Source organism: Protopterus annectens, chromosome 11.part0, assembly GCF_019279795.1.
Source record: "Protopterus annectens isolate FY-2018-M chromosome 11.part0, PAN1.0, whole genome shotgun sequence".
Classification (NCBI taxonomy): Eukaryota; Metazoa; Chordata; order Ceratodontiformes; family Protopteridae; genus Protopterus; species Protopterus annectens.
In genome coordinates, this window is record NC_056745.1 from 1,369,940,431 (window position 1) to 1,369,956,891 (window position 16,461).

The 16,461-nt window shown below is 40.6% G+C and overlaps 1 protein-coding gene across 1 annotated transcript in view; it reads right to left on the reverse strand.

Moving 5' to 3' along the window:
- NUF2 (NUF2 component of NDC80 kinetochore complex) overlaps positions 1 to 16,461 on the reverse strand; it is a gene marked incomplete in the record, with an annotated part of 506,946 nt that overhangs the window by 474,691 nt on the left and 15,794 nt on the right. The window contains 1 exon segment of the mRNA XM_044088667.1: positions 9,452 to 9,585. Coding sequence (XP_043944602.1) covers positions 9,452 to 9,577 — 126 coding nt within the window.

Consider the following 16,461-nt stretch of genomic DNA (forward strand, 5'->3'; position numbering starts at 1 on the left):
CCCCAAAAACCCCAAACCCAAACAAAGCCCCCCCCTTTCCACGGTTATATCAAGAATCGCCACGGCAATAGCCAGATTGGTCCGAGTTACTGCACAGTGGTACGTACCTCCTATACTGAGCCAACAGATATTGCCATCATACTGGCAGACAGTCAGTGCCAACCTTACTCTTCTCTCCCCCCTAAAGTACCAATTTTAATATCGGAAGAATGCCAGGCACCCAGCATTACTGCAGCACAGGTTAAAGCTGCATTGTCCAAGGCCAAGAATAAAGCTTCCATGGGATTCAACAATATTCCTGGCATGAATTAAAAAGTGAACTGGCACCACATCTGTGTGCACTGTTCACTCACAGCCTCACCTCAGGCTTTGTCCCTTCCAAATGGTGCAATGCTACAGTCATCCCTCTCCATAAAGGAGGAGCAACTACAGACCCTGGAAATTATCGCCCCATTAGCCTGATGAGTCTGATATACAAGGCTATGGAGCACATCATCATGGACCTAATTAACAAGGATATAGGGAATTTCCGAACTCTAGATCCCACGCAATTTTGTTTTGTGAAAGCTAGATCATGCCTGCTCAACCTAGTTGACTTATCACCAGAGCTTTGGGTGAAAGTAAGGCAGTTCATACAGCCTACCTTGATCTGGCCAAGGACTTTGATGCCATTCCTCACTCGGGAATTATTAATACACTCACTGCACTAGGCATCAACCACTATATCATTAGGTGGGTTGCAAACTGGCTCTCAAATAGAACTCACAGTGTAAAAGTAGCGGACTCCAAGTCAGACTGACGACCAGTCACGAGTTGAGTCCCAAAGGGATCAGTCCTGGGTCCTCTCCTGTTTGGCATTTACTTCTCAAGTCCAGGCCAATATGGAGGGACTCTGGCTGACCAAGTTCGCAGACTACTGCAAGCTGGGAGCCATTAACTCCCAAAGTGATGCAGACATCCTACAGAAAGGCCTCACTGAGACCAATGACTGGTGTCGAAACCATGGCTTTAAGCTTAATGCCAAAAAAATGTGTTGTCATCCCCTTTGGGAAAAACTCAGTTCCCAGTAATTACCACATTGATGGAAGCCCACTGAACACTGAAGAAGGAGTTATAAAAGATATGGGGACACAGGTTGACAGCAACCTCTCCTTTGACCACCACACTGCCACTGTGGTCAGAAAGTCCTTCTATGTGAAACATCTCATTACCAAGGGTTTTGAATCCAGGAAGAAAGAGGTAATCATTTCTCTCTACTCTTCCCTCATTAGACAAATCACAGACTGTAATGCCCCATTTGGCATGTACCTCACTAGACACTTGCAACAGCTGGAGAGGCCACAAAAGTACCTCATGAAGAGGATACTAGGCCTTAAACACATGTCCTACATGGGCAAACTCCAGCTATTCTCTGTCTCATATCTTCTACCAAGAGGTGATCCCTGCTCGACTTACAAAGCCATGTCTGATCCAGCTCTGTGCTACAACTAAAAAAAAAAAAATCACAATCCCTACGCACCACACGCTCTAGAGACCTCAACCTCATTACCACAATCAGCAGAACATGTTGGAGGGCCAGGTTCATAACCCAGAGACTGCCCATGCGCTGGAATAGACTTCCCATACATGTCAAGCAGAGCACCTCACTGGCCCTCTTCAAGAGAGATCTTGATGAGCGAATGGGAAATAGAAAGTTCACCCCGGGGATCGATCCAGTGGCTCTGCTTGATAGAAGCACTGGGAACTGACATCAGGCAGAACAATGCTAGGGCACTTCTATGGGCTAGGCTTGTAAAGACTCCAGGGCCATTAGCCTAGTACACACCTATGAACAAAGGTAGGATAATGCAGACTCCACACAGAAGGCACCCCGGCTGACATTCGAACTGGAGAACTTCTTGTTGTGAGGTGGTTATGCTAAGACAATACACAGCAGTTACCTACAAGTCAAACAGAAGAAATGTTATTTCACTTGCACGTCTTTGGGGTGTTACAGGAAACCAAAGCACATGGAAAAACGCTACACAGAAACAAGAAACCATAATCAGGATTCATACATATAACCTGTCGAGACTGCCAAAGATAGCAACTTACGGTGTACAATGCTGAGGTTAGACTACGATGGAAAGGGAAAGAAACTGTGGCCAATTTGTTACTCAGACTGTAGTACCCCTCCCCCCCCAGCGCGCACACACAAACACACAGACACACCAAAGTCACTGCACTGATCATTCATAGTGATTTCACTAAAACACTGCATTGTACAAAACTACTCCTGCCACGCTAGATTAATACATTGGCTGTGATCAAATGGCAGCATTTTTTTTTAAATTAGCAGAAAGCCCCTGAACACAGCAATTATGGCCACTTTTGTTCATTGTATAGATATCATAAGTTCGATCATTGTTAAAAGGGCTACAGTAATCTTCTTTAAGTTTGTTTCCTACAAACGCACAGCAGCATCACAAGAAAGTATTACAAACCAGTACTGTATAACCAGAATAACTATTTAACTGGAACACATGCCAACAGAGCCACCCATTTTATCCACAGCCAGCCATATCTTATTTTGTTAGTTTTGTACACTTCAGGTACTAAAAATGGCCACAGTAATTTACTTCATATCTTTTACACAGCTACCCAGTGAAAGCATATCAACTTGTGTCACAGAAGCAGTCATCAACCACTGCATGCCTATAATGAAAATATACCCAACACAATCAAAACCATAAGTTGCAAGTTGGCTATGGCATTCCCTTGTGGACTCCTCTTACAGTGCCTCGATTGATGGGCTCCCCCTGCTGTTTACAGTAAAATCATCACATCCTTTCAGATATTTCCAGGCTTTCGACTCCATTACTCCTATGATTTAGATAGAGCAAAAAGGCAAACCAACTAAATAAGCAGGTGTGCAAGCCTTTCCCCAGATAGAACGCTGTGGCTGATTTGAACAGAGATGCTGCAGAACTTTTTTGTTAAAAAAGATATGTGGTAGCAGTGCTTTTATTTATTTATTTTTTTACTTAAACTTTTAGAAAGGCAGCCCTGGCCAAATGGTGCCTTAGGCAGCTTCAAAATTTGCCTATGACTAAAGTTTACCACGTTTGCATTCTTTCTATAGTTGTGCTAAGCAAAACTTACCATAACAGTAGATGCTTGAATGATCACTACTGCAGTAGTCTTAGCAGGATATAACCCATATGGCTAAGGATATAACAGAGGGCCAGCCTCCAAGCCTTCAGGGCACCTTCCCTGCTTCCAAACTGTAAGGCAGCTCAAACTGAGCTGACCAAAAGACCAGTTTCTGTGCAAAACCCTTCAGAGCTTCCCTGCCAGCACAGAAAGAGTTTTTGTGCAAAACCCTTCAGAGCTTCCCTGCCAGCACAGAAAGAGTGGCTGAGACTTTAAAGTGCAACACTAGGAGCAAAAAATAAATGTCCACTCCCCGATATAAAACACACACTGCAACATTCTAACATCTACTGTTATACAAGTTTTACTTACACAACTGTACTACATTCATTATACTGATCACTGCTGCAGTAGCCTTAGAGAAGGTAATCTGTCCATACAGCTAACTACATTTGGGAGGGGAGCCCACAAAGAATGAAGCTTGATCATCTAGACCTAGAGCAGGAATCGGGCTTATAGTGTTTTGTAAAAAGTATGAACACAGGACCAAATAGCAGCTTCTAGAATACTTCTAGAATCCAAACATTTCCAAAAAGCCATAGATGAAGCCAATGCTATGGTAGAGTGGGCCTTGACCCTTCCTGGAACAGTTTTGTTATGGACAGCATAGCAAAAGGTAACAACCTTAGACAATAACTTGGAAATTGTTTTGACACAGGTCATCCCTTCTTACCTTCACAAGAAATGAACAATTGATCTGAAAATTTGAAATATTTAGTTCTGTCAAGATAGTACCAGAACTGTCTGTGGACATCAAAGGTATGGAGTATTCTTTCTCCCTCATTTTTAGGTTCAGTAAAGAAAACAGGTAGATTGATTATTGTTTGGCTTAAAGTAAACTCAAATACCACATGCCTAATGAAACCCTGTGCCTATAGAAAATGATAGGGTTGACTTGCTGTAAGAGCTTGCAAATCAGATACCCTTCTTGCAGAGGTCAGAGCAATCAAGAAAACTGTTTCCATGTTAAGAACTGAAGTCACACAGATTAACTGGTTTAAAATGTAGCAAGTGGTAGCTTCTCCAACACAAACTTAAGATCCCAAGGAGGGGCCCACTGGTGTACTTGGGAGACCTTGTATGCAAAACCCCTTTTCAAGAACATTTTGACATTAGACTGCACTGAAAGAGAAACATGGGCAGACGTACTAAAATGCACAATGAATGAACCTTGAGAGAGAAATAAGAAAGGCAATAGAACAGTAACTCAAACAAATACTGTAAACCAGAGAACAACTAGCCCTGAATAGGTGCTGGTTACGTTGTTGGCACAAACTAGAATCTTTTTCAATTTGCTAATATAGGATTTCTAGTAGCAGGCTCTCTTAACCTCCATTAGTACCTGCTGCATATCCTTAGTAAACAGGTAGCTACAAGGAATTAAGACCCCATCATCCAGGCAGTCAACTGAAGTCAACTGGATTATGTGCATCAAACATCCCTGTTCTTGTGTGTCTGAGGAAGCTTGTGGTAATTGCCTCTGGCCATTTCCAAAAGAAGGGAGAATCAAGGTTGCTTGTACCAGAAGGGAGTCAAAATAATCTTGGGGGATTCCTTCTGAAACTTTAGAAGTACCCAGGATATTAATTAGTGGAAATTGTGAAAAAAGCATAAAGGAACATTCCGGTCCAAGGAAAAAAGGCATCCGTTCTCCAGGCCTTCTTGCATGGAGTCCTGGAACAGAAACTTGTCAGTGGGTTACACAGAGAGGAGACAAACAGGTTTACTTGAACTCCCCACAGAAAGATCAGGTGGTCTTCCAAGATTTGACCCACCTTCAATTTGCGAGCGTCTGCCCTGGTCCTGCTCAGCTTGTCTGCCACACAATTTTGCTTTGACAGAATGTAGGATGCCTGTAGGATGAAACTGTGCTGTGAAGTTCTATCCCAAGCTAACATGGCTAGTCTGTAAAATGGGGAAAGACCTGGTTTTACCTTGCTTACTTGTTGATATACCTCATGACACTGGTATTCTCTGTAACCACATGAAGCGGTCCCAGGAACCAAAGATGGTTCTGAGAGTGGAGTACCTTGATCAGGGCGAACATCTCCTTCATATTTTTATGTGCTTGCATCTCGTCTGCGAGTCCCACACCCCTTGCACTTTTATCCCTCCTGAAACTGCTCACTAATCAAAGTTGGAAGCATCTATGGTGAGCAAGAGAGAGAGAGACCTGGATTGAAGGATATTGCTAGTCTCCACCAAATTCTCTCTCTTCCAACAAACTCCAACACTGGGATTTCAAATGATGAAGGGTGTTGATGCTGGAACCAAAGAGATTTCAGATCACATGAGAAAGATTCATGTGAAGTCTTGCCAGGGCTGTCACAAGAATCATAGATGTCATGAGACACAAAACCCTGAAGTATTCACTCACAGCAAACCCTGAAGTATTCACTCACACCGACTGAAGTCTGAGTGGAAAAACCTTAGAAATAGATCTAGCTAAAGATGTATTTCTTCTTGTAAAAGAAAAGGAAAGCTCTTTGAACGGAGATGTCTAGTTAACATCCCAGTAACACAAATCCTGTACAAAGGAGTCAAGAAAGACCTTTGAACGTTCTCTTGGAATCCTACACTGTGTAACAGTTCACCTGCGAGAAAGATTCCCAGCATTCTGAAAGGCTCTGCAAAGATAAACAAGTCATCTAAATATGGAAAAATGTGGGTATCCTGTAGCCTGCAATGACCTATATAATTGAAGCTAAACACTTTGTGGACTATCCACTGCACCAAGAGTTTTCACAAAGGGTAAGGCAGAGAATTGATAAATGTGATCTAGTCACACAAAACTTTAAGAAATGCCTGAAGTCTGGATAAATAGGGAAATAAACATCTTAAGTCCAGTGTTGTCAGAAACTTGAAAGAAGGAGAGATGACATGTGAAGGAACATTTTGAATTTTGGCATCATCACAAACAGATTTAGGATTCTTTGGTTCTACGAACATCCTTGAATAAAGTCCATTCCCCACCTGGGAAGGAGGAACTGGTTCTATCACTCCTTGGGGGACACCACATCATGAACAGCATGTGAAGAAGAACCAGTGGAAACAAGAGTCTCTGACCTAAAGGATGAGGAATTTCCTCCCAGTGCCATCTGAAACTTTGACAAATGATTTTCTGAACCCATTTGTCTAAAACTATTTGTCGTCAAAGAGGAAAATGAAGATTAAGACTTTCTGGTAGAAAAAAAGGGGCCAGGTTGGGAGGGGGTCACAATGTCTCGAATATTCAGACATTTATTAGACTCTCCTTAGCTTTGGGAGGTTTGAGATTTCATTTTGGAACACTCTTGTCATTTCTTCTTAAACATCTGTTTACCTATGACTACTTATTCTGTTTGAGAAAATTGGATGAAGAAATAAAAATCCCTTGGAAAATTTTGAAAAGGAGGGCTGAAAAATCTTGCTGATTCACTAATCAGCTTGTTCCTTTCATCCCATTTTTGATCATCTCTGCAGTAGAGGGGCCAAACACTAAATCTCTATCCAAGAGAAAATTTAAAATCTCATTTTTAGCATCATCTGGGAGTTTGAGAATGCAAAGTGCAAACCTCCTCAAACACTAGCAATGACCATAGTTCTGGAAGAAGCATCAGAGTTGTACACACAGTTAAAATGAGTTGTGACCTGTAAACTATGTTACTTAAAGCAGAAGAAACTGCAGATAAAAAACATTCCTTGTATTTGTTTGCCAGAACAAACTTTAATGTAGGAGTCTGACAATTCAAAATTCTGAAAAATCAAAGTTGCAGAAGTATATACTTTTCCCCCATACCTATCAATAACCTTCCTATCCTTATCAGGAAGAGTAGGATTGAATTAACTAAGTATTTAGCAGCAGTGAGATCAACTAAAGCTCTAGCTGCTGGGACAGGTTTGGGACTAGTGTACAAAAAATTACAAGACTGAGGAACTTTAAACATCTTATCTGCCTTTTTAGGGGCACAGCTGGCTGACTATCATGAAAACTGCAGGAAGCAGCACACAAATCCTCTAAAGCAGACAAAACAGGAGGAATGGGTGTAGGTTCTGGAAAATCCTTCTGCAACTCCTCTTAGTATTTTCTATGGATTGAGAAACCTCAGTGTTCTCCCATTGAAAATGCTGGCACATTCTAGTAATAGCCTCAGAGAGAACCCCCCACAGGCAGAATCGGAAAGAGAGAGCTCTCCTCAGTCTGAACCAGAAATCCGAATAAAATACCCTGTACCCATCCATAGGTCTTCCTGTTCAGATTTGGAATCTTAAATCTCTTCAGGAAAAGGAAAAGCGGAATCCCTCTTTCTTTTACCAAAAAACTTTACTATAAGGATCAGCCGCCTGAAATATACTGAGCTAGACCTTATAAGCTTTTCCTAGCCAAAGACAATTACAGAGAAGTAGATACTTGCTTTGTTTTATGTTATTTTTGATAGCAAAAATGAGGCCAAGATGGTTACTAATGGCAACAGCAGCTTCCCCAGAGATGGTCACAGCATTCTGACAGATCAGGGAAAACTTCCCTGTTCCCTATCCCAGACTTTCCCTTTCCTACTGATAGCACCAAAACAGCCACACGGGATGTGGCTAACCCCTGGTTCATAGTGGCTTATAGGTGCTGCAGCAAGGGATCCTAAGTAAAAGAGGAGTGCTCTGAGGTAAAACAAATGCCCAGAGTCACCCACCAGCAGCCAAGGCAAATTGGTCACCTGCTGTGGTGGCAAAGGCTATTTACTTAAATTTTTTTCTTTTTGTGACTGGAAGGACAAAAATGTGGGACTGGTAGTCTGTTCCATGGTCAAGCCTCTTTCCTAGGAAAGACTAGCAGGAACTGACAGCGAACACTACCAGTCCACAAAAGTTACTTTTTGACAGAAAAAGTAAAAGGCACTTTAAAAATGCTGTGTCAGCCCCACAAAAGTAAAATAAAACAAAATTAAAAACACAGAAGTGTTTCCAGTTATTTTACACCGCTTTTAAACTGAAAGCAGTCGTTTTGTTCTCCAATTAAAAGTACATTACAGTCTCAAGAGTCTGTTAAAACACAACACTCCTAGCTTAAATACAACTTTACTGAAGAAGACAGTAATAAATCAACATTAAGAAAACGTTTTTTCCACAAAGGGAACTTCTGACCAGCAAAGGAAAACACAAGTAGCAGTCAATCCTCAAAAGCCTCAGAGAAGTGTACTCTTCAGCATCAGTAAAGATCTAAAGAGCGTTGTGCTCAAACTCATCTTTTAGTCAGCTTGACCTGACAGATGAATGGAAGGTGCTCAGAAGCTTTGGAAGCTGGCTGGTTGTTATATCTTTGGCAGGATATAACCCATACAGCCAAGGCTACTGCAGCTGTGATCAATAAGATAATCATCAATCAGTTTCAAGAATGGAACGCTGTGAGCCTCGGGATAACATTCAGCAAGTCAGCACTCCATGTGGATTAAGTGAGCCTCAACCAAGCTACAGCACGGCATACTTTATACTCCATTTGAATTAAACACAACAGGAGGTCGGGAACAATTCAAGAAAGCCTTGGTGGCTACCTGCTATCACTTGTAGTGGCCAGAAAAGCATGCTTTTAACTGAACAGAGGATGAAACTGGGAGGTTGTTTCCTGGGAGAAATAAAGGTATCCCTAAATTTTAGGGACAGAAACAACTTTACAAGGCCTCATATGCTTGAGACTGCTGCTATAGGATGAAATAATATATTTGGCTTCTTTTTTGAAGAGTCTCTACCAAGTGAATAACAGATCTGTTGGAAAAAGACATGAAGTGTTGGCACTCTGGTGTGCGGAAGTGAAAAGAAACCTTTGGGTAAAGAAGAAAGCATGAGACTGCAAATTTAAGATGTTTAATGTCCTCCCTGCCGTCGCAGGGGTTTTCTCCTGGTGCTCCAGTTTCCTCCCACATCCCAAAGACATGCTGCAGTGTGATTGGACACAATAAATTGGTCCTATGTGAGAGTGTGAGCATGTGTACACCTTTGGTAGCAGTTTGGGCGCCAGTGGTGACCCCCAATGGGGAAAAGTCGAAAGGAGAAGACAACTGCAATTTGTGAATGTGCACATGCTCTATAAACAAACACCATAATGGCAAGCACTGCATACCGGCTGCCACCCCACCCCCACACAGAAGGCAGACACAAACAAAAAACCTCCAAGTCCCTACATAAGAAATTGGAAGAGTGGCTGAAGGCAAATGTGCATTTGGGGGGTACAAAAAGCTCAGTCATTTATCCTATTTTCTACAATTTGCAAGGACATAACATACTGTACCTTGGGATGTGGCACAATATCACTTCTTGTGAAGGTTTTGGCCTCTGGGAACCCAACTAAAATAATTGTTCGAAAATGAGAAACAATGTCATCCACTTTAAGAATTGGAAATGTTAATGTTGCCATCGTTCAAACTGCAAAAAAAAAAAAAAAAAAAAAAATACACATTAAGTTTCCCATCTACAGCAAAGCATTCTATTATGTCTAGACTGAACCAGACTGGGTCAGTAAAATATTGAATTAGCAGGAGAGCTTTTTTATGTTTCATTATGCCTTCTGTAAAAGTCATTTTAAATTACAAACATCAATAATACAGACCAATAGTTAATGATAGTGCGTGTTCCATTGCTCATTATGTTAATGAAAATATTGCATAAAGTTATACAAGACGTCTTTATTTCACATTCCACAAATCAGCCCAGCATTAAACTTTTCAAGAACTGTTACAAAATTTCAGACTCCTGCTTCTTTAAAAGGGATGAAGTCTGAAACAGTTATTTAATACAATGCTCTCCTCTTCCCCTTTCCCTCTCCCCATCTCTTCTCTCATCACCCAATCACTATCATCATCCACAGTCCACGACCATACATACATCTTCTGATCTTTAATTTATTAAAATCCTCAAACCCTATTCACAATTCACTGGAGCTCTAAACTACCAATTGGCCCATTTTCTACCTTGACCTGTTGTCAACAGAAATACTTTGCTAATTGAAGTTAACCTGATAAAAAAACACTTAAATATAATCACCAACTAACGTGCTTCTTTTATGCTTATATGCTCTGCCAAAGATAGGACAATACACCAATGACTAGAATTTGTTGAAAGGGTGGCAGAGCAACCAGAGGATGTCCAACTTCTGCTCTGCCAAGGAGATATCCCCAGCTTGAAAAGGCATACATAGATCTGAAACAACTGTTAGTTTAGAGAGAATCCAGGCACTTGGTTATACAGTTTTTCACAAAGGAGTGTCCCTGAAAGCAGGTGCAACCAGATTCTACTCGGAGAGCAACCTTCATTCCCAGAGTAGATTCACCCACACAGAGTCCAACTGCTGCTTGCTTAAGCAACAAATCAAGAGGCCTAGGGACTGCAGCCCACTAGATGGAAGAGTTCTGCAATGTGGTACCCACAGTAAGTAGCTGAACACTCTGAGCTTCAGCATTCATAAAAGAGCCCATCATATAGGTTCATAGGCAAGTACTAGGCTAGCTGCCCTTGAGGGTCATTTAAGCCTAGCCAATGTCCTTTTGTGTGCTCTATATAACCTATCCCATTTATAGGATTGGCCTTACTCAGCCCATGGTCAATAATTATATATTAACCCCAATGAGAATAACTAAGATCATACATAAATAACTTGAGGGGACCCATGCATGGGATAAAGCATTTAGGAGATGTCTCTGTCCACTAGTACAAGGGGCAGTCCTGAGGAAAATTTTCTGTTTCCCATTCAAAGATCCAAGCTGTGTTTGAAAATAGATAGGGATGAACTTTGGTTTATGTGGATGGGAAGTATGTTCCACAACTCTCCTGTGTCTCCTCCAAACAATTCAGTTGATGTTGCAGAAGAGGTTTAGATCCCTCGACAGAGCATTTTTGATGCCATTGATGTACAGTAAATTCATCAATAATGAGTCAGAGGATGTCTTGTATACCAGACAAATCACCTCCTAGCAGTCTGCAGGATACACAGTATAGTGACAGAGCTCTGAATTGGTCCATGTAGGACATGTTTAGGCCTTGTATCCTTTTAGTACAGTATCTCTATGGGGGTTCCAGTTGTTACATATGTCTGGACAGATGCATGCCAAAGGGGGGCATTATATTCACTGACTGGCCTAATTAGGGCTGAATAAAAGGGGGACAATGGCATTACTAGATCTAGACCCAATTCCTTTGTTTATATGTGAGGGATTTCCTCTTGGGAAGAGGAATTAGAAGGGTCTGCCATACCCCAGGGCTCTGGTAAAGCCCCCTCTAGTGACAGCTTAGTTGGAACAAATCCCCCTCCACCAGTTTCACAAACTGCTTTTCAAGGTTTAGTTCTTAAAGGGAACAATCAACATTAAAAGTTGCATCGCCCCCATCCTAACCTGTGAGACTAAACATAAAATAAGTGCACCACTTAGCTGCACATGGTAAGTTCCTAAAAGAATTAGGCTTGTAAACAGTTTCTTACTTTAAATAAAATGTAAACTCCAGTTGACTGGTTTTCTTGTGTTTTACCAGATATTTAGAAATAGTTATGGGTACTCACCGTGACAAAATCTGGGAGCGGTCTACCATCCCATAATGCATCACATCTCCCCATTCTCTTCAATTTTGGGCCATGCAAATGTGGTCATATGACAAAAAAAAAAAAAAAAAAAAGCATGGAGTGGAAGGATGGCTGATCCATGGAGATGAAGAGCTACTCATAGATCGAGCATTATAATGTGTACCCAATACCTTTTATATCCAATACCATAGATTTCAGTCTGCAGGAACAAGTAGGACAGAATCTAAGCATACACAAAATTGGAGCCTGTCTTAAGGAAAGAACCTCTCATATAAGGTCTCAAAGACTGACTGAAACCTGCAAAAGATGCAAGAATTAAAGGTACCCAAAATGCTGATTAACAGCCATATTTGCTACCAACTCAACATTAAATAGACTGAAACAGGTGATCAACTGAAGGGAACAGTGCCAGTAGTAACAATAATATGCTATGTACAAGTACACTGGCCTTCTAGATAATGCTCAAGACACTAAGAAAGGAATATCTAAAGCAAGTATCCAGAACACAAAGGGCTGTAAAACTACAAATAAAAATGTACCATAACAAAGGCCCAACAGGTACAACACAGCTAGAGGACAGCTGATCTGACAGCTACATGAACTCCTCTAGAGAATGACAGCAAAGACTTTATAGCAAGAAAGTCTCAAGTAAAGTGGGTGTTTCTCTAAATTACCAACCTACCAAGAACATACAGGGAGTAGCCCAAGGACCCACAGCTGTGAAACGGATGTCGGACCTGATGCCAGTGTGGCCAGCACCAGAGCCACTCATGCCAAGCCAAGAAAGATTATTATGAAACAACTGGTGCACTGACAATAAGGGTGCTGCGACAGCTGATATCTAAAACTAGGATGTCTGAAAGACAGTTGCCGACAGGAATGATGGCAACGGTACTAACACCAATTCCTAAGATCAGTGCCAGATAAAAAGGAACTAGAGCTAGTGGCAAAGAAAATTAGCTCCTAGCAAGAAACAGATTCCTTTAGTTTCACAAGTCTGGAAGGAAAAGTACAGTTGTATAAGTAAACTTACCATAAAAGATGTTTGAATGATCACTGCTGCAGTAGCCTTAGCTACATGGGTTATAGCCTGCACAGGATGCAACAACCGACCAGCTTCTAAAGCTAGAGGGCACCTTTCACATGCCTACACCATTGACAGCTTGAGGTGTCAGTGGAGGAAGACAAATAGATTCAGGTGCCAAGAACTTTAGAACTTTCATGCTAACTAAGTTGGAGGCTAAGGCGCTGAAAGAAGACAAAGCTAGGTAAATACAATTCAATGCCCATAGCCTAACAAATACAAAAATAAGGGGGGGTGTTGAGGGAGGGATCAGTCACTGCAGAAATGACCATGTGAACTACTGTTGTATTAAAATTTACTTATACAACTGCACTAAGTTCATCATTTTATCACTGCAGCAGTAGCCTTAGCTATATGGGTAGAATAATGGAGTTTAAGAGGCCTAGGAGGAGGAAGGATGAGGATCCAGGAGCTCCTGCAGAATGTTTCTAGCAAAGACTACTCTGGACCTGATAAAGGACCAAGTTGCTGCCTCTAGTATACTTTTAGGGTCCATCCCTTTCCAAAAAGCCTGGAAATGACTTATTATGGTGGGAATAACGAAAAGCGAGAGCATGGGAGTAAAAAGTTTCCCCAAGATAAAAAGATGGACTCAGGAACATGATGGAAAAGGAGAGAAAGGAATTCTAAAATGGAGAACAAACCACAGACTCCTACAGTAGTAAGCACAGACAAATGTCAGCAAAAAAGGAGAACCAAATACTTGGAAAAGTGGAACACTGACAAAACTGGAAAGGTGGAGAGAAATTGCTGTTGAAATAAAGGAGTGAGATTTAGAAACTTTCAAATTAGTTGTCTGAGCCATGAATGTCTGCAGATAACTGAACATGTGGCAGCTGCTCTGCAAGAAGCATCTAAGGTATCACAACCATATTTCAAGAGGTCTAGCTACCTGCAGTTTCTCTAGCTATGGCCTGCACCTCCCTGTACAAGGTTCTGACATAGCAAAAACTTGATTCTATAATTTATCTTGAAGTGAATTGGCAATTTAATGCCCTCATGACTAGGGATGCAGAGGTATAATTTTTCTTGCCTAACCTGTCCAGTACTCTGCTCTCCCTGTCATTTGGTAAAGGATGCCTGGATGGTTCCTTTGGAAACCCCTTCAGTAGGTTCAGTGGAGACCAGAGGGATCAACTTTGGGATTTTTGTAAAGATTGTGACAGTCAAGCACTCTAAAATCTGTCCTGTTTCTTGGGTGCAGGTGGTAAGGAGTCAAGGGGTGTAGGGATAAGTCTTCAGAATCATCTATTACAATGTGCAATGGAGGAACAGCCATCAGTCTAGGGGAATGTAAGGTTAATAAATCAATGTGTCTTTGTTTGGGAAAACTGCTTACTTTCCCAGTTAAGCTTCTTTCATTTTGTGTAAAGTTGCTCTGAATGACAGGTCTTCACGACTTTCCCAGTTAAGCTTCTTTCATTTTGTGTAAAGTTGCTCTGAATGACAGGTCTTCACGTGGGGAAGACTGAGAGTATCAGAGTCTGAATAGGTTTCGGGTTGTAATGACCAAATAAGAGTTCTTACACGTCTTCAGAAGATGAGGAGCAGCATACACACATGCATACAAACATGTTCTGTAGGTGATAAATCCCATCCAAATACTAACCAAGCCTGACCATGCTTAGCTGCCAGATAAAGATCTGGCACAGTAATAGGACTATTAATTGTTCAATTCTTTATACACATTATAGGTGTTCAAGACCAGTATGTAAAACAAATGAAATAATCAATTCCTTCAATGCAACACCAGAACTGATGTGATAAGACAGCCAAGCAATATGGCATGCAAAGTATTATCAGATGGTTATCCAATGATAACCAAGCCTAATCCTGCTTAGCTTCTAATATCAGGTAAGTTAAGGTTCAGTCAAGATAAGAATATATTTATCTCGTCTTTATATGAATTATAGGTTCACGGAGACCACATGGATACAATGCACCAGTGTTAAAGTATCCAAAACCTCTCTTTAGATTCTAAAAAAAAAGTTACAGCATCCCCACCAGCTCCATATTTTTATTTGATTTATTTCTGTGAAGACAAACTTAGGGTGAGCCTTCTTATGCTTAAATGTTTTGACATTTATTTACCAGGGAATTCCTACTTGAGTAAGCTACCCATTTTCAGTTTAGGCCTGGGGAGAAATTCTCCACAATTCAAGACATATACATACAGAACTTTAAGAAGAGATCTTAAATAAATGAAACTTCATAAAAACGCTTTAGCCAAGATCCAAGTCTAGAATCTGGCAGCAAATATCTTCTAGCACATTTCTTATTGACTATAAGATACCACAACTACTGTGGAAGTTTTTTTTTTTTTAATTCAACTGTATTAGAATAACTTAAAGTATGTTATGTATATGTGGTCTATGTGGCCAGTTCAATTAGTGCGTATTAGAAGGGCTAGGATTTCAAGGTTAAATCTGAGATAATGTGGAGGCAGAGGGAAGAAAGGATTGGGGGAGCGAAAAATGGTGGTGTGAGTACAAGAGATACTTGACATAATTGGAGGAAGTTATAAATTAATGTAGTGTCGAAAAGGAACAGTCAAGAGTTGTATAAAAGTGGTATTTAGGGAGGTTCTGAAAGAGTAAAGGCTTTGTGCATTACTGAAGGATGAGGGTAGGGAGTTTTAAGATTAGCAAGCTAGTATGCATGCAAGTTCTGCCCAGTGGATTAGTGAGGTTTGTAGACTAACAGAAGGTTACAGCCTTTGGATTGCAATTCATGGTTAGGGATAAAGTCAAGAGAAGAAACCACTGAGTGCAGGACAGCTATCAGAATTATGGGTATTTTTGAAAGCAGTGATTAGTTATGTGTAGGTTAGTTGGTATGGTAATTCCAACCATTTTAGGGATCTGACTGCCACACTGTGAACACAAACAGGGTATTGGTTGCAAATCTGGCTACTCCATTACAGCATTATTCAAACTTTAAGCCAAGTAATAAAAATCACCACCAGCAAAAAAATGATCCTGATAAAGATAAAAGAAATTAATAGCATAAAAATAATAACAGATTCCGTTCAGGATCAATCCAAGCAGTCAATTCACACCAAAGTGTGAGCGAAATGAATCTCTATTCAGACCTTGTACCAGAATCCAGATGCAAAAAACACAGTGCAAGAACACACAATAGAAATCTGTTCAGACTTCCAGAACCTCTTTGTAGCTATTCATAAATATTCCACAACCAGAACTGGTTATATAAAAAGAGTTGTATAAAACTTTTATTGAGACAAAACGGTCAACGCTTTCGCTATGTAGCTTTTTCAAACTATTACAAGTGTGTGCTTCAAGCAACTGAATATATATCTCAATACTAAATTGATTAATGAGATAATTATTAAATGATAATTTAGAAAAAAAGATATACAACAAAAACAGAAAAACAATTAAAACATGCATTCATAGATATAAAACCTTGTAAATAAAAATCATATGTATTGTGTATGATACATTTTCTTTGTATATAAATATATGTGTTACATTTTTAAAAAACATATTCATGATTTCATTTATGTCTGTGTTTGATCCTTCTGCCTTAAAGTGCAGGTTTCAATGGAATTTTCTCATTTAAGCCAGGGGGTATATGCGCTTGTAACTTAATTATCCAACGAGTTTCAGTTTGTATAGCGAGT